Consider the following 24,114-nt stretch of genomic DNA (forward strand, 5'->3'; position numbering starts at 1 on the left):
AAAAGAAGAATAAATTGATGTTATTACAGATTCTAAAATAGGATACCTTTCATAGCTGACACATGAAAGATTTTAAGTCAGCGAAAGAGAAGATACATATTAATAAGAGATTCAAGAACCTTGGAAGGCTACTTTATCCAATGCTTTAGTAATTTTACAGGGAAGAGCTAAAGAGGAAAAACAGTGTGTTCATAGCACTTCTGAAAAAATGCTACGTTACAAGCATATGATTTATCCTGATTTACCCACATTTATCCTAATCCTCCAACAAATCTCTGACTATACTGCTGTGTGATATGAATTTCATTTGAAGCAGGAATACCCCCTGACAAGAACAAGATCTTATAGAATGAAAGTATTTTAGGGGGTGCCTGGTTGGCTCAGTTGGTGGAGTATGCATCTCTTGATCTCAGGGTCATGAGTTCAAGCCCCACGTTGGGCGTGGGGCCTTCTTTAAAAATACATAAAATAAATAAAGGGTATGATACGATTTTTTTTAAGTATTTTAGGAAAATGTAACAACAATAAAAATTTCAGTCTTTATTTTTAAATATGCTCACTTAATTGAAATTTGAATGTGTTTTCCATAGATTTTTGAAGACTCCTTAGTGGTCACAAACTCCTATCTTATAATTGGGGACAGTAAGGTCATGGGGTTAGAGGAATGTCTCTGGAGTTGGGTCACCTGCATGTGTATTGTACCTACCTCATAAGCTTGCTCGGGGGATTCAGTGAGTTAATCCATTTTCAGTATTTCGGCATAATACTTGGCATGCTCAGTAAATGTTTATAACTATTTATTAAAAATTTTAATCAAAAGCTTTAATGTGTTGGTGAAACTCAAAGGTTTAAAGCTAGTTTTGCCCAGCTCTAAAAATATATGTAAGTATATTTCTAATTTAGCAGTATTTTTACTATCTCTGGTTGCCTAGTCCCAGGAATTGGCTTTAACTAAAAAGGACAGCATCTCAGAACAATTTGAGATTTGATAGATAGGGACATCTGATGTCGATAAATGGGTAATTTGAAGTTAGGCACCTGTTTTCAGAAATCTGTTTCAAGGAAAGAAACTCCATTTGTCAGTTTTTTGATACATTTAACTCCCCTGTTTTTCATTTTGAGGTTTCATCTCCACCTGTCATGATAATCCTGCTAGGAAAGACATCATGTCGGACCATGGAGTCTCATTGGAGCAATGGAAGGCCCTCCATGTATCTCTTCAGTCATGTGCCCTGTATTTTCCACTTCCTAGGAGCTGGTTTAAATTCCTCTGATTTCTATGGAGTTGGATACTCAAATCTACCTGAGGACTTACACTGGGGAAAGATGAGATCAAGGGGCTTAGAATTTCCCTGGAAAATTCTTGTATGTCTGTTCATCACTCTTTAGACTTCACAAATCATCTCCTTTGGAGTTCCAGTACCTAAATATCAATCTAAAGGAAGTTGCTTGTTTTTTTCGTTTTAGGCAGAAAAATTAATGAAACAGATTGGTGTGAAAAACGTGAAGCTTTCAGAATATGAAATGAGTATTGCTGCTCATCTAGTAGACCCTCTTAACATGCATGTACGTATCTTTAATCTTATTTCAGATTTTTTTGGTCTAGATTTTTGTGTCAGGGGTCCTGGCAACGACCAGGTTTGATGATTGTTGAGGAGGAATCACAGGAGGCCACATAGCTTTGTGCTCATAGGTACGATTTCATACAGCAAACGGATACAGGACAAAATCAGCAAGAAAAGAGGGGCCTGGGAAGAAATCTGGAGGAAATCAGGCACAGGCTTCCAGGACTCTTCCGCTGTGAATGAAGTCGCACTCTCAGCAACAAGTTGTGAGAGCACATGTAAAGTGCCATCCACCAGGGAAGCTCCCTAGACACTTATTAGTGCCCACGGTTTTAACTGGGGCTAGTCGTGTAGACTACACTTCCTAACATCTCCCCGAATTCCAGACTTTCAGAGGGAAGACAAATCTCCACTATAAACCATTTTGTTTGCACAAAAGTTGAGGCGTTCTTTATTGAGGAGTGGTAGGAATTCTCCCGAAGTTTAAGCTCCCGTACTCCAGCCAGGGCCCTCCTTGCAGGCAGGCCTTTCTATGGACAACAGTCTGGAGCCTGCTGCGTTAATTTTTCTTGGCATTCACTTGTTTAGATAAACTTGTACTTTAATTCACCTTTTGTGGCATATAAAAAGTCCTACTTTAAGTTATGTGGATATTTGATTTTGGAATCTAAGTGTAGATTTTCATAATAAGGTATTGTAGACAACACGAGTCTGAATTCCAGATTTTCTGTTCATGGCCTTGGCAAATTATTTCCTCTCTGAGTGTCAGTTCCCTCCTGTATAATCCAAGGAGCCTGTGATGTCTATTCCACCTACTTCAAAAGGATGATTTGAACATCAGATTAGTGTAATTTATAAACTCTAAAATTCCGTGTATTTTATAACAACAAGCATAAATGAATTTTGTACAACAGATACAAATAAATAGAATACATATGATATTCCTATCTCTAAATCTGGAAAAAGAAAAGTCTAAGTCTATAATGTCTTTTAGTATCCATGTGCACAGAGAGATAGAAGTCCCCAGAAGTAATCCTTCATTTGAATTTTATCTATAAATTTACAGTGAGACTTTCTAGGCCCTACCTGCTTTCACTTTTGACTAACTCTGTATCAACAGACTCTGCTTTTTGTTGTAGCTACAGTAGAAGTAGGTGGTGATTTGTTTCAGATTTGGCTATAGCTTTTCACTTTTTTAAAGTTTCGGGGAAGTAAATCACTGGTAAATACTGCTTCTGACTCACCCCGTCTGCAGCCCCTTTACTCTGTCAGGTTAGAGCTAGGTTGATGTTTTTTACTTAGGTCTTTTTCAGTTAGTTTATTCTCTCCTCTATCCCTCACACCCCAGATTTTTTTTAATTGAGTCGGAAGGCTTTAAAATACACACGCTGTGTTTATTTTGAAAATATTTATCTCCTGTTTACTATTTACAAAGACAGAAGTTTGGGCACAGTTTTACTTTAGATTAATAAAATTCAAAAGTCTAGTTTTGTGTGACTTCATTTCTAAAACCTATTCCTGGTATATTTGACAGTATCCTGTATGAATTAGGGGTACTCCTGGTAAGCTCTTCCCTATCACCCAGCACTGACTTAGCTGTCTGAGTTGGTTCTAGGTCTTCGTGGCAGAGTGTCTCCTCCTCGTAAGTGGAGTGAATTCAGTTTATTAGAACCATGCAGAGTTCTGAGCACTGGGCCTGGTGCTTTTTTTTTTTTTTTTTTTGCTTTTTTTTTAAGTAGTAGATAGTTGACCATTAAGTTCCTTTTTGTAATTTCATAGTTGTTTAGCAATTTAATTACTGCTCTGAAAAGTCTTTACTCACATTATATGTTAATCTTTTATTATTTATGTATATCAGATTAGGGTTTGCCATTTGGGGGGGATTTTTTTTAACTTCATGGGTGTACTTAAGTTGTAAAATCCATGTCAACCTTACCTTTCCCCAGGTTACTTGGAGTGATATAGCAGGTTTAGATGATGTCATTACGGATCTGAAAGACACGGTCATCTTACCCATCAAAAAGAAGCATTTGTTTGAAAATTCCAGGCTTCTGCAGCCTCCAAAGGGTATAGTACAAGATTATATTTGCTGAAGTATTAAAAATATAAGAAACATTGAAATTTTCTGCCATTATAGAACTGGTATTAAGGAGGGTGGATTTTCAAGAGAAAACTGAGATCTAGTGTGCTGTATTATAAATAGTAGTTTTAAAATAATTGCTCGTTCTTCAGCTTCCCAAATTTCAATAAATTTTTTTCCCTGTAATTACATGGCAAAACAATCCCTTTATTTCAAAGTCGTTTTTACTACGTCCAAGTAAATAAAAATTTGGGAAATTGAGGTTAAAAAATCCGGGTTGTGATACGGGTTCTTCTGTTTTCAAAGTAAGACTTCTTTTTGTTGTTTCACAATTTAGTGATTTTTTTTTCTCTTAGTAATCGTAATTGGTTTTGGATTGCAGTGGTGTTTTAGAGTAAATACTGAAGTACAGATGAACTAGAAATTAAATACTACTTATTGGGGCACCTGGGTGGGTGGGTTAAAGCCTCTGCCTTCGGCCCGGGTCATGATCCGAGGGTCTTGAGATCGAGCCCCACATTGGGCTCCCTGCTCAGCAGGGAGCCTGCTTCCTCCTCTCTCTCTCTGCCTACTTGTGATCTCTGCCTATCAAATTAATAAATACAATCTTTTTAAAAATAAATAAATACTACTTATTTTTAAGGGAAACTTCTTTATTCCTAGTTATTAGTAATCACTTTGAAAGCCCTGGAACTCAAGAATTGGAAATGCTTATTTAAGGGAAAAAAAAAAAAAAAGGAAAGGAAAAGGAAATGTTTATAGCTCCATCCTTAAATGTAGTACTTTTTTCCGTGTCCATTGAAATATTAATCGTGTTTGAGTGTTAAAGGTGATTCAGATGATGGAGCCTAGGAGATAATTGGCAGATGAGTAGAGGTATGTTTACCATAGCTTTCAGATACAGATGCCACAGCAGAGCTTGATTTCCAACTGCTCTTCAGTCTATGCCCAACACTGCACAGGTTTGCTTTTCTGTTGCTAGTCAAGGCTGAAATCAAATTATTAGACACACTTTTAAAAAAATAGGATCTGTAGAAATATCAAAATAGCATTATGTGTAAGTTATAGTTGCCTATAATCTTACTAGTTTTGATGTTATATCAAAAGTGCATTAAATTATATTTCAAAAGTAATTATGGCCAATATCTATACATTTTCATGAAATAGATAATTTTTGCTTTTGGTAAATAGAGGATGATGACAGTTACCACCAAAAATGACATGTTCTTTTCATTAACTAAAATAACAAAACTGAAAAAAAAAAACAACTGTTTATTGGGTATTTCTTTTTATTTTCTAAAGCAACAAAGCTCTTTTTTCCCCTCTAATAAAAAGCATTTAGTTTAATACATTTTAAAAAAATTTTCCCCCAAAGAAAATGCAAGTGATTTATCTGAACCCAGATCAGAAGAGTAAAGTAAAAGTTGGGTTATTCAGTTACATTCTTTACTACCCTTTTCCAGGTCATTGGTAGTCTGAACAAGAAATAACTTTTATAATTTTTCATGTCTCAGTTTCACAAAACGAGTGATTTTTAGAAAAATGAGTTGTGTTTCGCATGCTGTTAGACAAAGCTCCTTTCCTCATCAGCGAGCTCTTAGCCCAGGTAATTGGGTGACTTCACTAGCTGGACTTGGCCCCAGTTAGCACAGTCAATACCAAATTATGAGATACTTCAGCATTATGTGTAAATCTGTTCCTAATTTGAAACCATTTTCCAAAACTAGAGGTGGTTTCTGTGAGTATTTCAAATTTTTGTAAGTTACACAAGTATTTCTTGATTATGTAATCCAAAGTTACACTGTTTGAGCCTTTTCAGCCTTGCATTTTTGTAATCAGGAACAGAAGTTTGAAAAACCATTGACTGACTTTTTGACACTGAACGTAAATTGGATATTAGTATCCAGAAGCAGAGCATAAAATCAGTTGCATACCGTAACTTGTTCCATTTTTGAATTGGAAATAGGTTACCTAGGTTAGAGTCATTGCTTTTTTGCCAATTTTGTGTTATCCCTAGATAGTTCATTGCTATCTAAGCCAGAAGTCATCACTGCCTCAAAGAATACACAAGGGTAATTTGAGAATGACTTATATACTAGCACATGAACTCATACAGTCACATAAAGTTATAAAGTTTCAGCTGTCAGGCCAATAAATGGTCGCAAGAACATATCATAAAATATTAATGGTTATATTAAAAAATAACCCTTTGTTATTCCAAAATTTGCAATTAAAATTCCATCTGAATACTGTATAGTTCTTTCTATAAACTCATAACTTTCATAATCATTTTGGCACAAAAGCTTTATGTTTGTGAATTTCACCATGTTCCTGTTCAATGGATCATGAAAATGTAAGTAACTTAGGGAAAATTTATTTTAAAAGTGACTTTTTTGAGGCTATAAAACCCTCCTTGAGTACTTTGAATTTAAATAGATGTAGTTTTTACAGATGCTTATTTTTCCACCTTTTGAACAAGTTTTTTATTAAAGCTTGGAAGTCAATAAAGTAGCTCGAAAAAGAAAAAAGTTGGTTACTAATAAGATATTTGTCACTAATGAGAATTATTTCAAATTTGGATCTTTTGTCCTAATTCTTTTCTTCTTCACCCTAAATAGTTTATTTGTGTGTGGTATTTATGCAGTAAAGCCCTTACCTAAACATCCATATTAAAGAGAGGTTTGAGTTTTGTAGCCTCTACAAAGCACGAAGTAATAAGCACAGTTTTTTATTTTGTGGAAAATCGTAAAAGGATCAGACTCAGCTCAGAAAAACTAAAGCAACAGAAAAATTAGTTGAAGGGTTGCAAAACTAATAATTGAAGCCGAATGCCTCACATTCATTTGCAGGACCATTCTTGTATCACTCTTCATAAGCATGAACAAAAGATAAAGAAGAGGTGCCACTTTTTAAATACTATTGCTTGGTTCTTTAATGACGTGCCAGATGAAACAACATGAATCTTGGCGAAGCAGCATATATACAGAAATGGGGATAAAGCAGTTGAATGGATAATTATAAAGCTAACACATGGGGTGCCTGGGCAGCTCAGTCGTTAAGTGTCTGCTCATGGTCCTGGGGTCCTGGGATTGAGCCCTACATCGGGCTCCCCGCTCAGTGGGAAGCCTGTGTCTCCCTCCTCCCCCTTCCCTCCACCGCGTGTGTTCTCCCTCTCACTGTCTCTCTGTGTCAAATAAATAAATAAAAATCTTTAAAGAATAAAATTCAGTTAACACATAACTACCACCCAGGTCAGGAAGTGACCAGTGACTGCCCCCCCCCCCCCCCAGCTGTCATATCTCTGTCCTCCAGCAGATGATGAAATCCCAGAGCTTTCATTACATGGTAAATCTTCAGACATTTAAAAAAAAAAAACAACTGCTTAGGGGCGCCTGGATGGCTCAGTGGGTTGGGTCTCTACCTTCCGCTCAGGTCATGATCTCAGGGTCCTGGGATCGAGTTCCACATCGGGCTCTCTGCTTGGCAGGGAGCCTGCTTCCCTCCCTCTCTGTCTGCCTCTCTGCCTACTTGTGATCACTCTCTGTCAAATAAATAAAATTTTTTTAAAAACTGCTTATTTAATAATCATAATTACAATCCTTAAAGAGCGATTATGGGAAAAATTTAATCCTGCAGAAGTGCCAGAACTAAACTATTAGGAATAAAATTTTCCAAATGATAAATGAATAGCGTGAAACAAAGAGGACATTCTAAGAATACTTGCCTACGTTTGTCAAGTGACAGTGTAGCTGCAAAATCAACAAGATATGAGGACTTTTGCTCAATAGATGGTTCAAAAAAAACCCAAGGTTCAAATAATATGCATATAAAAATTTGCTCTAGATCTGCATTCCATATTAAATTATCTGATCAAAATAACAAATGTAATAATAATTCCAAGCTTCTGCAGTTTTCGGTTTGATTTGAATTAAATGACATTAGACAACTATGTTCTGTATTCACATACGCCGTCCAGAAGAAAAGTGTCAGTAGAGGGTTCAAGTTATAACTGACTTAGCTAAATTCTTTATACCTAAATGAACTTAATTAAAAATTTTAAAGGCTGCATGGAAATATTAACGTGTTCTGGCAAAAGTTACTGATTTAAATTCTAAAATAGCTCCAGAAAAGTTTAGTTTAGGATGATTAAAGTTGGCTTAGTTGAATCTAGAATTATTAAGACCACCGGAAAAAACGTGTGCTGAAAGAAAAGTTTGGACATTATTTTTAAGAGTTTAATGTGAAAAAAGTTGTTTTCTTATGGAATCAAGCTCAAGTTTCTCATTTAAAAAAAATGAGAATTTGGGCGGGATGAGATTTTAATACAAAATATTTACTTTTTTTATATCTTGTATTTTATTTTTATTATATAATAAGAATGCTTCAGAAATCTCCAAAGCCTCTTCATTTTACCCTAGCATGCCACCTGTAAATATTGTCTTTTTAGGTGCAATTATATGAGAAGTAGAGAAGCTCTGAATTAAGCAAATAAAATTTAAGTCAGACTTGTTCATGGTCATGATTTTAGTATTAACTTACAAAAATGTTTCCTCATTTTATTTGAAAAACAGTTGGTGATGATTCCCAAAATGCTTAAGACCTTGACCAATTTAGATCTCTCATATTAAAAGAATTACCTTAAGTTGTATTAAGCAGCAAACTGCTATCAGTGGAGACTTTAGGTTAATAATACAATTTTATTCCTTGGAAAATAAAACAGGAGTGACTAGCAGCTTTTGTTCCTTTTAAGAGGAGATCTTTATCTGTGCGAAGAAGCTCATGCCCTTTGGCTAAAACTTAAATTTGCTGAGTAACAGCAAAGCAGTGTTCGCTACAGTCTTTTTGAAGAAGTTCTCAGTTTTCTCTGGGCTGTTGTTAATGCACTGTCATGCTGTTAGCTTGTGAAGGTGGGCGGTGTTAGACCAAATTTTGTCAACTGTTGATTGAGGGGTGTGAGTTTGGTTGTCAAGGTGATTGTCTTTAGAACCCTGAACTAGATCTTTCCATGAAGGGAGAAGGCATGAGTGTGCTATAATTATAACCCCAAATATGTGTCATCACAGACACTGAACTTAGAGAAAGTGGCGCTTTCCTGTTCTGCTGTTCAGAAAAGGTTAACAAATAACAAGTGAATGTTAGGGAAAATTTTAGTGCAGGCAGCATTAATATTATATTGGTTATCACATAAACTAATGCAAATAGGAATAATAAAATAATGTGTTTATTTCCAGGTGTTCTTCTGTATGGGCCTCCAGGCTGTGGTAAAACTTTGATTGCCAAGGCTACCGCCAAAGAAGCAGGCTGTCGATTTATTAACCTTCAGCCTTCAACGCTGACCGATAAATGGTATGGAGAATCTCAGAAACTGGCTGCTGCTGTCTTCTCCCTTGCCATAAAGCTACAGCCTTCCATCATTTTTATAGATGAAATAGGTATGTGATTTTTCTATGTGAGCATTTTAAAGCACCATTCTTTATTTTTTTACTTTCTTTTCAGTGTTCCAAGATTCATTGTTTATGCACCACACCCAGTGCTCCTTGCAATACGTGCCCTCCGTAATACCCACCACCAGGCTCACCCCACCCCCCCCACTCTCCTCCCCTCCAAAACCCTCAGTTTGTTTCTCAGAGTCCACGGTCTCTCATGGTTCGTCCCCCCCTCCGATTTCCCCCATCTCACTTTTCTCCATCTCCCTATGTACTCCATGTTATTCCTTATGCTCCACAAGTAAGTGAAACCACATGATACCTGACTCTCTTCCACTCAACTTACTTCACTCAGCATAATCTCTTCCAGTCCCGTCCATGTTGATACAAAAGTTGGGTATTCATCCTTTCAGATGGAGGCATAATATTCCATTGTATATATGGACCATATCTTCTTTATCCATTTGTCTGTTGAAGGGCATCTTGCTTTTTCCACAGTTTGGCAACTGTGGTCATTGCTGAAGCACCATTCTTAAGGGTGGTATTTCGATGACCAGATTTAGTTTTTAACATTTATTAGGTCAAACTAACAAAACAAAAGGGGTAACCAACATCTCTGTATGTTCTGTATAATTTCCATGTTACAGAATGAACCAGAATCTATTCATTACCCTACTTGATCGTAATTTTCTGTCTTCTCCCTAACACGGGCGGCATACAGCAACATCACGTACCTGCCTACTTACGTGTATCTGTCTGTCCAGGGTGGATCCCTGGAAGTTTGAGCCATTAGGTTGTGTTATGGGTCTGTCTTCAACCTCACTCATGCCTGTTTTCACTCTCACCATTATATAGCTTCCCTACAGACTCCCTAAAATTTATTTTTTCAGATACTACCATTGATTTTATGTCACTTTAAAGAACAGGAATTTTCTCATCATTGGTTTGTGTTTCCCTGTGTTGCTAGTAAATACTGCCATCTTTGAAATGTTCGATTTCCTTGCCTTTAAATTGCTAGTTTTTCTTTGGGGTTATTTGCATTTTCTTGGTAATTTGTTGATGTGTTTATTATGATTGCAGATATTTTCTAGAGGGGCTTGTATTTTCACTTTATAATAGTTTTGTTTTTTTTTTAAGCAAGAATTTTTGTTCAGTTGTATTTATCCATCTTTTTTCCTTATGATTTATACTTTTTGTGTCTGGCTTACAAATCCCTTCACTAGCATCATAAAGATTCCTCTTTTTAAAATATATAATGTGAAGTAGGAATCTAGTTTCATTCTTTTCCATATGGACAGCCAACTTATAAAATAGATCATCCTTCCATATATGTGATGACTTTTATTTAAGTGCACTTTTTCTGTATTTTATGGATCATCAGTATTTTTGTTCCTGGTATGGTGAGTTATAGTAAAGCTATAGTAATTAAAGCTACAGCTTTGAATTAATTATACCATTATATGTGTTATGGGAGGCTGTATAGAAATCTAGAGAGAAAAATAGGTACAGGTATATAGTACTTTGGTTACTTCTTTGCCTTGTGTATTTCTCTCTTTAATTCATTACAACAGTTTTGGAGTTTGGGTGTGAATTTTGTACAACAGCACAGGTATAGCTAGATTTTTAAAAATCTTAATCTAAGATGCTTTAACTAGGAGGTGTGGTCAGTTTGCCTTTATTCCAATAGCTGATTTATTTAGATTTACTTCTATTATATCACTGTGCGCTTCTTATTTACCAGCCAGTGGACTTTTTTTTACTGTATCTCCTTTTCCCTGCCATAGTTTTTGAAGTTACATATTGTTTTTCTTTTAGTGAAACATCCCGCATACTTACTTGCCTTAAAAGTCTACCCTAACCATTTCTGCCTTCTTCCCAAATAATGCAGGGACTGTGCAACTCTCGAACACAATCACTCCACTCATCTCTCACGTGCTAACATTTTCTCTAACTTTGTGGCCTCCACACTGGTTGTTGTTTCTGCACTAGCAGTACTTGTTCAGAGATCCCACGTTTGCCAGCTTGTTTGCTAACTATTAGTCCTTGAATACCTGCCTTTTCTGGATTTAATTTCCTTCTTAACCAAAATCTGTCGAAGTTCTTTCAGCAGAGATCAATTCTGTCTTTGGATGAAAATGTGTTAATTCATCTGTTCTAAAATATACCATTTTGTTACTTATATTTTAATTTTATATTTATTTTATATTTTAATTTATATTTAATTTATATTTAACCTCACTGAAATTGGGATAGCATATTATAATTGGCAGAGTTTTTTCTTCTTTAGCATTATAACTTAATTGGCAACATTTAAAGCTTTATTGATGCATAAAATAATGGTATATACTTATATGTTTGTACATACACCCACTTCACCTCTCCTTAATTTTGAGTCATTTCCACAGTTTTATCATTGAGTTCTGTACCATATTTCATCAGTTCTAAAATAAAATAAAGTTACCCATAAAATTCAGTTGTGAGTGATTAGACCCCACAGGCTCTGGAAGATAGGAAAACTACTCTTTTTTTTTTTTAAATTTGACAGAGAGAGGGGGGGAAGCAGGTTCTCCACCGAGCAGAGACCCCGATGCAGGGCTTGATCCCAGGACCTTGAGAGATCATGACCTGAGCCGAAGGCAGAGGCCCAACCCACTGAGCCACCCAGGCACCCCAGGAAAACTACTCTTGATTGTTCTCAGGCAACACAGAATTCTTATATAAAAACAAGCTGTATGCTAGCTAATGTCAGAAATTACCCAAGGAAGCAAAGTCAGATGAAAAGAGTTAACAATATAAAGGTGTAGAATTTCAGACCACAGAAAAAACAATCCAAAAATACAACATAAAAATAGTATGTTTAAAACTGAGACATAAAAAAATAAATCAATAAAACTGAGACATAAAAGGGATTGAAATTCAAACAGAAGAACAAACTATAGTGAAAAATAAATCTGAAAAAGAATCAAACAGAACTTCTAAAGCTCAAATATAATTAACAGAATACGCACCCAATGGTTGTGACACAAACATAGCCAAGCTAAGAACTGCTTTTATAACTTACTCAAAGATTAACTAATTTTTAGTTGTACCACTTATTTTTACTGTCTTTTTTTCATTCTTAAGGTGTACTGGCTTCCAGGTCTTTTCATTCTAGAAGGAAAATGTTCCCCCCTCCCCTTTTAAAAGCATATCGTGTTCTTTGTAGATAATTGGGAAGACAGAAAATAATGCAAGAGAAAATTTGAATTGTCCCTAAGTCTATCACTGAGAGAGAACTAAAGTGATTAGCATTTTGGAGTACTTTATTTATTTATTTATTTGGGGTGGAGCAGCATTAAAGATTCTATCCATCTACTTGAGAGAGAGAGAGAGAGAGCATGAGAGGCGGAGGGGATTAGAGGGAGAAGCAGACTTCCTGCTTAGCAGGGTGCCTGACACAGGACCCGATCCCAGAACACCAGGACCATGACCTGAGCCTAAGGCAGTTGCCCAACCAACTGAGCCACCCAGGCACCCATTTTGGAGTACTTTAAAGGCTTTTTCACATAACATATATGCCCATGCGCATGTGTGTTTGAAACCAATTTCTGTCCTGCATTTCCCACTTAGTAGTGTTTCGACATTTTCCAATGTCATTTTTCTTTATTTCCAGGAAAAGTATGTGAAGAAAAGAATACATTAAAAATACATAGGATGCAGATAGCCTAGAAAGTTAGGGCCAAAGCACATAGACGTTCCTCCAAGACACTACTTGATCTTCTAGCCTCTCAGTACCAGAGTCTATACTTCTTTAAATATGTTGGCATGAAAGTATTTTTAGGAAAGAAATGAAGATTGGGAGTTGATTGCCTTTTAATTTTCCCAGTTATTTGCCAGAACTGTTAAATCAGACTTATGTGTGAAAAGGCATAGTTGAACCCTTCTTCTTGTACTCTTATACAAAGTTGGTGCCTTTTGATTAAGGATTTGAAGTTACAGGAAGAGTAAATAATTCAATATTAATTTCTAAGGTTGAGGACTTTTTCCTTCTAGACTCCTTTCTGCGAAACCGTTCAAGTTCTGACCACGAAGCTACAGCCATGATGAAAGCTCAGTTTATGAGTCTGTGGGATGGATTGGACACTGATCACAGCTGCCAGGTGCGTGAAAGAAATCTGCCGTGAGCTCATGGTGGTGGGCATGGGGGGTAAGAGAAGATTCACTGGGCTACTTCATAGGCTTTTTCAGAAAAGTTTTGTTTTTTTTTAAATAGTTACTTACTAAGTGATAGGGATCTGAAAGAATGGTTTGTGCACATTTTCATCCATTTTGAGGGCTTCATGTTAAAGAAAACGTTAAAAGATTACTTAAGTGCCTGAGACAGATACAACAGAGAAGAGAAAACAGGGTGAAGCCTCTCCTTGGAGTTTTTAGAATCCTCCTGCCAAGGGAAGGGAAATGACTAGTGACTGGATCCTGTATGCATGTTTCTTTAGACCCTTACCATAAGTCTTCACTCTCCATTCCTTTGTCACTTACCTTCGTTTCATTTTGTGGTTTTCGTTAGTTGCTGGAACATACATATTTTCCCACTTCCTGCCACATGCACCTTCCTCAGGATCCCAGTTTTGTAAAAGACATTCTTCTAGCCTGGGCATTGTCTGTTCGTTCGCCTTGCAGGGCTCTGAGCACCAGAACTAGGGTCCCCTCATATGCCCCAAAGGGAACGTACCTGTGTTGTTCAGTTTACCTCTCAGGGTTCCCATTTTCTCTTAGTTCTTTGCACCTGAATGTTCCATACTTTCTTGCCAGAACAATAATATATTTTAAAAGAAATTAAAAAAAAAAAATTCACTTGGCATGTTTGTTTTTCTGCCATTATTACTGAAAATGGAAGTTCTAGACCCATTTTTGTTTTTGTTTTGTTTTGTTTTGTTTTTTTCATGAATCACCTATTTTATATCTTATGGAAAAGTATTAGAAAAGTTAATGATGTCCTTTTGCTCTTTTAACTTTAGTAGATATTTTCTATTTTGTAATGTGTTTTTGCCCTTTCATATTTAGAATCGTATCTTTTATTGCTTCTAAAAAATTTCAACCATTATTTCTTCAGATACTGTTTCCCCTTCAGTCCCCATGTGATCTCCTTAATGGAAAGCCAGTTGGATGTACCTTATTTATATTCCACATGTTTTAACTTCTCTTTCATATTTTTTGTCTTTGTACTACAGTCTGGGTAATCTTTTCCTTTTAATTTGCTAATTCTAGGTTCAGTTGTATCTCTTCTGCTATTTAATCTTTTTATTGAGCTTGTTATTTCATTTATTATATTTTTCAGTTCTAGAAATTCTTCTAGATCCTTATGAAGTCTGCCAGGTCAGTTTTGATGGGCTCTTCCCCATCAACTCATGTGTCCAGCTAGATTAGAAAACTAAAGCCTGGGATCAACTAGCTGTGTGATGTTGGCCAAATAATACAGTGACTCTGTATCTGAAAGGAGGGAGAACTATCTATAAAAGGGGAAGGGTAGGATCCACCTCAGAACTGTTATAGGGTTTTAAGGAATCTCTGTAAAGTGCGTTTAACTTGCCTGGTATATATTTACTGTAGAAGTATATGCTTATGATTTTTTTGATTCCTTCTTTATTCTTACAAATATGTTAAAATATTGACTTTAGAGTTGTGTACAACAATTCTAACCTGTGACTGAACATCTGGTTCTGTCTTTGTTCTGAGATTATGGTGGCTATTTCCTTGTGTGTTTTGTGATTTTGTGGGAAAATCATATTTGGTAGAACTTGGTGCCTGAATTTTTGGAACCTGTGTTGAAGGTTTATGGTCCAAAGGGCCCAAAGACGATTTTGTATTTGTCTTCTGCCAGATTTTTTTTAATACCAGTAGGTAGATTCAGATCCAAGATCAATGTTAGCTGGCAAAGAACATGAAATCTCAGATTGTGTATGTGTTTTAGGTGTTTATATGTCTTTCCAGAAACCAAAGCTTGACTCCACTGAATGCGTTTTCTAATATTTCACTTTCTTCAGGCCCTAGTACTTCACGAGTCCCAGCTTTGTGTAGGGTGGTCTCTTAGCGTTAAGCCCGTAAGCTGTCCAGTGTACACCTCACTGTCTTTAAGATCTGTACATTTCCACGTGGTACATGGTCAGCTTCTCCCCTTAGGGATAAACTTCACTGCTGGCTCAGCCCAATTCCTTTACATTTTTGTAGATTTGTTGTTCTATCTGAGGATTTTTAATACTTTATTATTTTTGTTTTCTAGCCGGAGGGTTTAAGGATCTCCTACGTCCACCACATTACCATAAACCAAAAGTTAAAACATCCCTCTCAAGGAGAACATTAAGCCATGTGTCCTCCTTCTACATCCCCTTTATGAAAATACAACTTCATTATGAGGGAAAGTTGCCTTTAGTGTTTGTTGGATGATTAGAGAAAAAAGCACAACTTAGATAAATTTAGGTGACACTAATCGGAATAATTTTTATTAATAATTGGTGCTAATAAAGCTATTCAATGGCAATACTTTACAGGTTTCCAAACACAGATTATCCTTCTAAGCAGCAGTATGTAAAGCACTTAGTTAGCCTGTGTAATAGAAAATTGTTTCATATTCTTTCATAATGAGTGTAGTTTTAAAAGCCATGGAAATCGGAGCAGGTGGGTCAGGTAAACTCCAGAGCACACAGCACAGTGCTGATACGCTACAACTTAAAACTGAGCTTTCAGAACCATAATTCATTACACTGATAGTATTCACTGTTTTCATTGTGATAAGTCTGTATTTGTAAGAGCAAATAAAGCTGTGACTTTTGTTAAACTCTAGTAACTTTTTTTTTTTTTACCTTTTCTGTGTGTTGAGGGGATTAAAATTGATGTTGTAACTTGAATATTGGTTTTAGACATATTCTTTCATATGAACAAGTTAGCTTTTCTTTAAGATTGTCTATTCTGTGATTATCGATCTAGCCCAGTACCCCTGCTTTTTCTTGTGTGTATGATATGCCACAGTGGAAACAAAAATCACTGAGTGGCCCAGGTCAACCTGTCACCTGCTCTGGAAATTCAGGTTAACTGATGACACGTTCTTCATCTGCAGAGACGTGAGACATAAAAGAAAGATTGTTAAAAGTCTACTAAAGCGCTAATTTTTCCGCTTAAGTACTATAAAATTACTGTTTCTTCCCATTTTGAATTTTAGCTTATCTGGCCTAGAGTTAACACATTGTATATAGTTTATCCATTTTGACCTCTTACAATCGCTCCTTCAAACAACTTCTGTAAGTGAAACAGGTAGTTTGAATCATTCTAGCTTTTTTATCATCGTAAATATGTTACCATCCTATAGGTATTTGTTACACCATGTTGTGCTAGATTTTTATATGGAGCACCTACATATCTGGGGCACCATTTTTTTTTTAAAGATTTTATTTATTCATTTGTCAGAGAGAGAGCGCATGTGCACAAGCAGGCAGAGTGACAGGGAGAAGCAGAGAGAGAAGCAGGCTCCCTGCTGAGCAAGGACCCTGGGATCATGACCTGAGCCGAAGGCAACATCTTAACCCACTGAACCACCCAGGCGCCCCAGTTGTGCTAGATTTACTTAAATTCCTTGATCCTAATTTTTAGCATCCTGTCTTCCATACTGGCTTTTATTTTTTGTTTTAGGCTGTTTGCTCACCTAGAATATTTCTCAAAATACATCCCATTGTTCAGGTTTTTTAAAGTTCTGCTTCAGCCACAGTGTCTTTTGTGATTCTCTACAATCTGATTATGGTCCGTCTTCCGTAACTTCCCACTTTGAATCTCCTGTAACACTTAATATATGCTCTATCTCAAAATGTACTTGTATTCATTCTTTATCTTATGCAGTTCTTTTGATCTTTTTTTTTTTTTTTAAGATTTCATTTATTTATTTATTTGACAGAGAGCAAGAGAGAGAACACAAGCAGGGGAGTAGGGAGAAGCAGGCTTCCCGTTGAGCAGGGAGCCCAACAACGAGGCTCGATCCCAGGACCCCAGGATCATGACCCCAGCTGAAGGCAGACTTTTAACCCACTGAGCCACCGAGGCGCCCCTCTTTTGATCATGGTACCTGGGTGGCTATGTCAGTTAAGTGGTCGACTCCTGATCTCAGCCCAGGTCTCAATCTCAGGGGTGTGAGTTCAAGCCCCAAGCTGGGCTTTATGCTGGGCATGGATCCTACTTTAAAATAATTAAAGAAAAGAATTTTTTGTTTTACATTTCATAGAAATTTTACCTTATTAATTCTACAGGGTGTGGAAAGTCAGTAAATTTAGAAAATAAGAGCATTAATATTTTTATTTTAGGACAACTTAAATACAAAATTACATTATATTGTGGAACTAACGTTTCTCAAATATATGTTTGTATTTACATTATTTCCCTCTAGGTGGCAACCTCTCACAGTTAAACTGAAAATAATTTGGCTCTTGAATGTCATTAAATGTGAAGAGTAGAAGTAGGATATAAGATTTAGTGGATCTTTCAACATATTCTGGAGTTAGATTATTTTAGAAATCTAAAACCTCTTAGGCTGAAATAAAATTATATTAAAGAAAAGTTTTCATTAGAATAACAGTAAATTTCATTTTGGGTAGCAGATGTGGGCCGCTGTTGGATTCTACAGAAATACCAATGGTAATGGTAATTTTGAAGCCTTTCAGAAATTAACTTGTTCGGGATATTTTGTCTTTATTTATGTTGATTTTTCATGTCCACATCTTTTATAAATAAAATGATACAGACCCAGAGATTGGCAGGATCACCTGCATTTTCTTTCTTTCTTTCTTTCTTTTTTTTTTTAAGTTTATTTATTTATTTATTTTTAATCTCTACAGTGGGTAGGGAACACATGACCCCAAGATCAAGAATTGTACATTCACTGACTAAGCCAGCCAGGCACCCGTTCTTTTTTCTTTTTTTTAAATTCTACACAGCATTTTGATGTTTGCTCTTCTTCTCTTGCCCTTGTTGAAAGTTTGTTGGCTGGAGGTTGTGTTACAGCATTGAGAGGGTGTCACCAGCAGCGCTGACACGCCCATGAAGGGGTGATGTGAAACCCAGAGGGGAAATACATGCTCTCTGTTCCTACGGCCAGAATCCTTAGACTCAGGGCAAATGATTCCTTTATACTAGTATCAGCAGCCTTGAAGTATCCCCCCTGTATGGGCTCCCAAGCTGTACCATACGTGGCTTTTAATTATTCATCATGCAGCCATAGAGCAACCATCTATTATAGAATAAAACCTTTTTTACTTTAAATCTTTATAATTCTTCGTTAACTGAACAGTATGTTATTTTAGTTACAAAAAACTGGTGAAATGCATCAGTCTTACCAGCTTGGCCATGATTTGCTCTCTTTAGGATTAATTTTGATTTGTATTTATAAATTTTTGAGTAATAGTGGATTAAAATAATTTCTTATAGAAGATTTAAATACTTCTTAATTTTTGTATCTTCTAAGCCCTAGTAATAACACCCTAAAAGGAGCATTAGTGGTATATTTAATACAATACCTTGTGGGTTTTTTTTCTGTCCAGGTCATAGTGATGGGAGCTACTAACCGTCCACAGGATCTTGACTCAGCTATCATGAGAAGAATGCCCACAAGATTTCATATCAACCAGCCTGTGAGTGCTTTTGACTGATGTTATGCCCAGTCAGCTTTTTACAGGAAAGGAATGTTTCTTTTTAATCAGACTTGCAGTTTATGACAGGCAGGAAAGGAACGGGTCAAAAAGCCCTGTAACTGTTTATTTGTCCTCTCCACTCTCCACTTTGTCTTCCTTCTTTCATACTTTCCTAAGATGAGTATTGCTTGTTTCTCTTCAAAGTGTGTAATTACCCCAGGTTTGCTTAGCTGCTTGTGTGATTAGAGTGTAGCAAATCATCTGGTAAGGTACGTGGAAAACCTGGACTGCAGTTTTGGTTTAGCACAGGATGAAATTCAGGGCGCTGGCGTCAAAGAATGGCTCCCTTCAGAAGGCTGACTGGAAGAACTGCCATTGATCTGATTCATTATTGGCAGTCGTAGTTGGGGCTTTCCTCCGATAGGGTCAGTGATTAACCAGTGGGTGAGGTATTACACTTTAAATTAATGCAGGTGTGAGGGTGGGTCTTCAGCCAGTGCTCCTTTCTAGTACTTTTATTTTTTTCATTAAGAAATACTCTCAGGTCAGTGATTATAACTTAACCGTACTGTGTAATTTTTCACAAAGTCATCACTTCTTGAATTTTATGGGCCTTTCTATTGAAGAAGGAAACAGGGTTATTAAGTGAACATGTGTGCCATGCGGTCGGCGTGTTACATGTATAGCTGTGTAGAGGAACGCTCAGTGTCATTCCCTTCAGATCTTGAAATTAAAATGTTCTAATACAGTCTCTAGGTAAAAACTCCCTCTTTCCTGGTGTATTCTGGTTTCCTATTCTGTATTCTGTGAACATGGTTTCCTAGCATTGATGGTTGTGGCCTCTAATTGCTCTGATCTGTTATTTTCTGTAGCTATGGCTTCTGGCCCCTCTGAGGGTACGTGCAAAGTCAGCCAGTGTGTTAGAAAATGTACCCAAGAAGTCATTGAAGAAATTTTTTAACTTGATGTGGGAGACTCTAAAATTGAGTTTGACGAGCGTTGACATTGTCTCTATGTCGGGCACCTGCCAGGCTCTGGTGAAGGAGCTCGATCCCCGTCCTCCACTCTGTCGCAGGAAAGGCAGACACATAAATAAAGAACACAGTTTAAAGAACTGTGAGAACCTGAAATGATGATGAGAACTAGTAATTCTGAGTAGTTAGTGAACTATACAGACTCCAGCTGGGCCTCAAAGGAGGGCAGGAATTTCATATGTGAGTGAGGCAGGGAAAGTCTTTCTGCCAGAATGAACAAAGGCAAGAAAATGTGGGAGCATGTGTTTAATGATGACCTCTGGTGCTAGTTCACTTAGCGCATCCAGAAAACAGGTGGAGGGATGGTGGGAAAGGTAGGCTGCTGCCAGCTGTGGATGAACTTTGTGTGACTCGACCAAGAATTTCACTTTTATTTTGTTTGCAAGACAGGATATTTTTAAAGAAAATTTCCTTTGATGGTTCTGAAGACAAAGATTACATTGATAGAATCTCTTCTTGTGGTCCGGTATAAAACGATGTACAGTAGAATGTATGTGAGTTTTTGTTCAGCGTTGACAGCATGTAAGTAAATGTACTGTCAACACTAAACAAAAATTCACTAATAAAAATTAGCAAGTGTGGAAGTTACAGTTGAAGTGGAGGAACTGAGAGGGTATGTTGCTCTATCTTCCAGTTCGTGGTAAAGATTTTACTACAGCATCAAGTTTTTAGAAATTTCTTGAATAAAGAGAAGGAGATATGCAGAGCTACAGGGGAGAGACTTCGGTCATCCTGGGTGTTCATTCACTCACTCAAACATGTTATTTCCCAGACATGGTGCTAATGACTGGGGATTCAGAATAAGAAGATGGGAATTCAGTAGGTTGACCACAGACAATTAGAGTCTAGAACCTAGACCTTGCTTAGGCTGATACGTTAGAGTTTCTGTCATTTCCTGTAGGTATTGTCAGATGGTTTACAAGATGAAAGAAGAAGTGTTAGGAGAGCTAGTTGATCCTAATTTTTTTTAGTACTAACTGGAAATTATTCTGGTTTTAGGCTCTAAAACAAAGAGAAGCAATCCTGAAACTCATCTTGAAAAATGAAAATGTAAGTAGAATATTATTATTTTCCCCATCCTATAAATATGTTTATGTTCATAAGACCATTTTAGAAGAAAATGAAAAAGTGATCTGAGAATAAACAGCCTTGTACTTGGCATAAATCACTGTAAAACTGTTGCCTGTTCATGCAACTCAGTAACCCTGGTGCATTTGAACTTAACAAAGATGGTCTGCTTTTTTAAAAGCCCTGTGTTTTCATGTCTACAGATTACCATCTTCTTTGATATTTTCAGACTGTTCTCCAGTTATAGAAGATACAGTTATTTTTGTACAGCAGTGTGCGTTTTTTAAAATTAATTTAATTGCAATATTTTTTAGAGTTGGAATTTAGATTTAAGAAGGTATAATCAAAATCTTTAATAGTTTGTATATTTAAGGTCACATGCTTCAGAATTAAAATGAGTACATTGTATGGTATTCAGGGAAGGATCTTGCTTCTTTTCCTGTATTTCTTCTGTATCCTTCCAGATGGCATTGTGTCCATACCAGCAACTTAGAATATGCTATTATTCCTCTTCCCTATTCTATGTAAATCATATTAATAAACTGCATATGCTGTTCTTTGCATTGCTTTTTTCACACATCTTTGAGATCTCTCCATATTAGCATATTGTATCTTTGTTCTTTCTCTCTCTTTGGGTTTTGGTTTTTGGTTTTTGGTTTTGTGTGTTTGTGTGTGGTTTTTTTGTTTTGGTCTTTTTTTTTTTTTTTTTTTTTTGCATTGCATAGAATTCCACTATATGGATATACCATAATTTATTTAGTCAGTGCCATGTTGAAGAACATTCAGATTGACTTTGGTCTTTTACTCTTTATAAAATGCCTTGTATGCGTGTCTCTTCACACTTGTGCAGGAATATTAGTGGGGTGGATTTTCTAGAAGAGGAATTATTAGATCAGAGGATATGATTTATAATTTTGGTAGCTATTACCAAATGATCTGTGCTAATTTACTCTCATACCAGCAATAGTAGAGTATCTCTTCCCCTGTAACCTTGCCGACAGAATGCTATGGAACTTTGTGCCAACGTGATAGGTAGAAAGTGGTGTATTTCATTATATTTTTAGGGATGAAATGAGTATGTTTAGGAGCCACTTGAATTCTTTTCTGTGAAATACTTGTTCATATGCTTTGCCCATTTTTCTATTGCAGTGTTCTTTTTCTTATTGATCTATAGGAACTCTAATACATTAGGGAGATTTTTCTTTGTTTCAAAATTTCAAAATATGTTTTCAAAATATTTTTTTAAAATTTGAAAATATTTTTTCCTGGGTTATCTTTTTTAATTTACTGGGAATTTTCCCCCTTTATAGACTCTGAGTTTTGAATAATATTGTATTCCTCACTGTCCTAAACTTCATATCTAAACTCATTATTTGGGGGGTACCTGGCTGGCTCAGTCGCCAGAGCACACGACTCTTGATCTTGGGGTCGGGAGTTCAGACTTCACGTTAGGCATAGGGCTTACTTAAAAAATAATAATAATGATAATTAAATAAACTCACTATTTGAACTTGCTGTAGCCAAACTAAAAAAGTCAAAAAGATTCCCATAGTGAGGAATTCTTATATTTCCGTGGTTTGCCTCCATCCTTGGGTGATTAACTCTGCTCCGGCTCTCCCCTACTTCCCCACCTCCCAGGTTTATTTTAATTGTATATTTAAAAGGAAGAATTCTTAACTTTTTTGACTTGATCTCAATGAACATTATTACACTTGGAAAAAATTGACAGTAATTCCTTATCACTGAATACCTTGTCCAGATTTTCTGTTCTCTGCTAAATGGCTTCTTGTTTTTTTAACTGTGTAGGTGTTTGACTCAAGAGCCATATAAAGTTCATAATTTGTGATTATTTGATAGTTTTTTAGTCTCTTAATCTGTAGGTATAGCTTATTCCTTCATCTCTCTCTCCCTTTTCTCCACCTTCTTTCAGTTTATTTGTTGAAACAGTCAGGTTGGGTTTGTCCACATTTTCCATGGTCTGGGTTTTGCCCTTGTCACCCAACCCAAAGTTTCCTGGCTATTTTTGCTGACTTTTCTGTATGAATTTTATAATTTATTTGTCTTACTCAAGAAAAAACAAACACTAGTATTTTTAATGGATCATAATTTAAGAGAATTAGGATCTTTTTGATGTTGAATCTTTGTCCAAAAGCAGGTATGTCTTTGTGGTTCTTCCAGTCTTCTCCCATCTCTTTCAGTAGCATCCTGCTAATTTTTTTCTTTAAAACCAATCACAGATGGGGCACCTGGGTGGCTCAGTTGATTGGGCAACTGCCTTGGGCTCAGGTCATGGTCCTGGTGTCCTGGGATCGAGCCCTGCGTGGAGCTCTCTGCTTGGCGAGGAGCCTGCTTCCTCCTCTCTCTCTCTGCCTGCCTCTCTGCCTACTTGTGATCTCTGTCTATCAACTAAATAAATAAAAAATTTTAAAAAAAATTAAAACCAATCATAGAAAACATATATGCTATTTGCAGAAGTTTGAAGTACCTAGCAAATGAAAGAGATTACTACTGTGGGGATGATAGAGTCAATTAATAAAAGAGATAAAGGCTGTGTAGTGTTTTCTTAAAAACTACTTATACATGAAATATTTTGTACAGTTTCAGGGGAATTCCTAATACGTCCCATGTGTTTTGCGTAAAGAACTTCTGTCCTCTATGAGCAAGAAACTGAAGTATTACGTTTGCCTTTTAGCTGAATATTCGGTAACCACTTTGAAAAAGACATTGTGTAGTTGTGGGGCTGTTTAGATAAAAAACACTTAATTGGTGAACCTTTAACAAAGATAAGCCTAGTTGAGCAGTTCGGGAAGAAAACAAAAGAGATAATAAAATTTGGTGAGTTCTTTTGAATTAGGATGGCTGTGCTAGGCTTGAAATTTATCACGTATTAGAAGGTAGTTGCTGACAATTTTGTAGACTTCAAGTTAATACAGCTATTTAATTCAAAAAAGTGTTAACAAAGGATGGTATTGCCAGAAGTTAACTTGTGTGGTTTAATATAGATAGAGATGATGTGGATGACTTACATAGAGATGATGAATATAAATGATGCAGTTTAAGCTCTGTCTCATGAGATAGCCATACTTTACACAGGCTGTAACGTTTTCACATTTAACTTAAACTCCTCATTATTTCTAAACTTTGATTACATATTCTGCTTTTTTTTTTGTTTTTTTAACAGTAGCATCTTTGGAAATTCTGTTAGAATTGCATTTGTCATGTATAAGGAATTTTTAGCATTCTAAAAAATGTGTTTCTAAAAGCACAAAGAACTCCAGTTTTATGATTCATAAT

General features: G+C 36.3%; 1 protein-coding gene across 3 annotated transcripts in view; it reads left to right on the top strand.

Moving 5' to 3' along the window:
• Positions 1–24,114, top strand: part of ATAD1 (ATPase family AAA domain containing 1) — a 44,885-nt gene that overhangs the window by 15,419 nt on the left and 5,352 nt on the right. For 2 of the 3 annotated variants that reach the window (XM_046026159.1, XM_046026157.1), the window contains 7 exons: positions 1,253–1,365; positions 1,468–1,566; positions 3,512–3,632; positions 8,877–9,077; positions 13,104–13,210; positions 18,629–18,718; positions 20,752–20,802. In XM_046026159.1, the coding sequence (XP_045882115.1) occupies positions 1,327–1,365; positions 1,468–1,566; positions 3,512–3,632; positions 8,877–9,077; positions 13,104–13,210; positions 18,629–18,718; positions 20,752–20,802 (708 nt within the window). In that variant the 5' untranslated portion in view covers positions 1,253–1,326. The remainder of the gene's footprint in view (positions 1–1,252; positions 1,366–1,467; positions 1,567–3,511; positions 3,633–8,876; positions 9,078–13,103; positions 13,211–18,628; positions 18,719–20,751; positions 20,803–24,114) is intronic. The other variant, XM_046026158.1, reaches the window with a different exon arrangement.

This window comes from Meles meles, chromosome 13 (genome assembly GCF_922984935.1).
Source record: "Meles meles chromosome 13, mMelMel3.1 paternal haplotype, whole genome shotgun sequence".
Taxonomy (NCBI): domain Eukaryota; kingdom Metazoa; phylum Chordata; class Mammalia; order Carnivora; family Mustelidae; genus Meles; species Meles meles.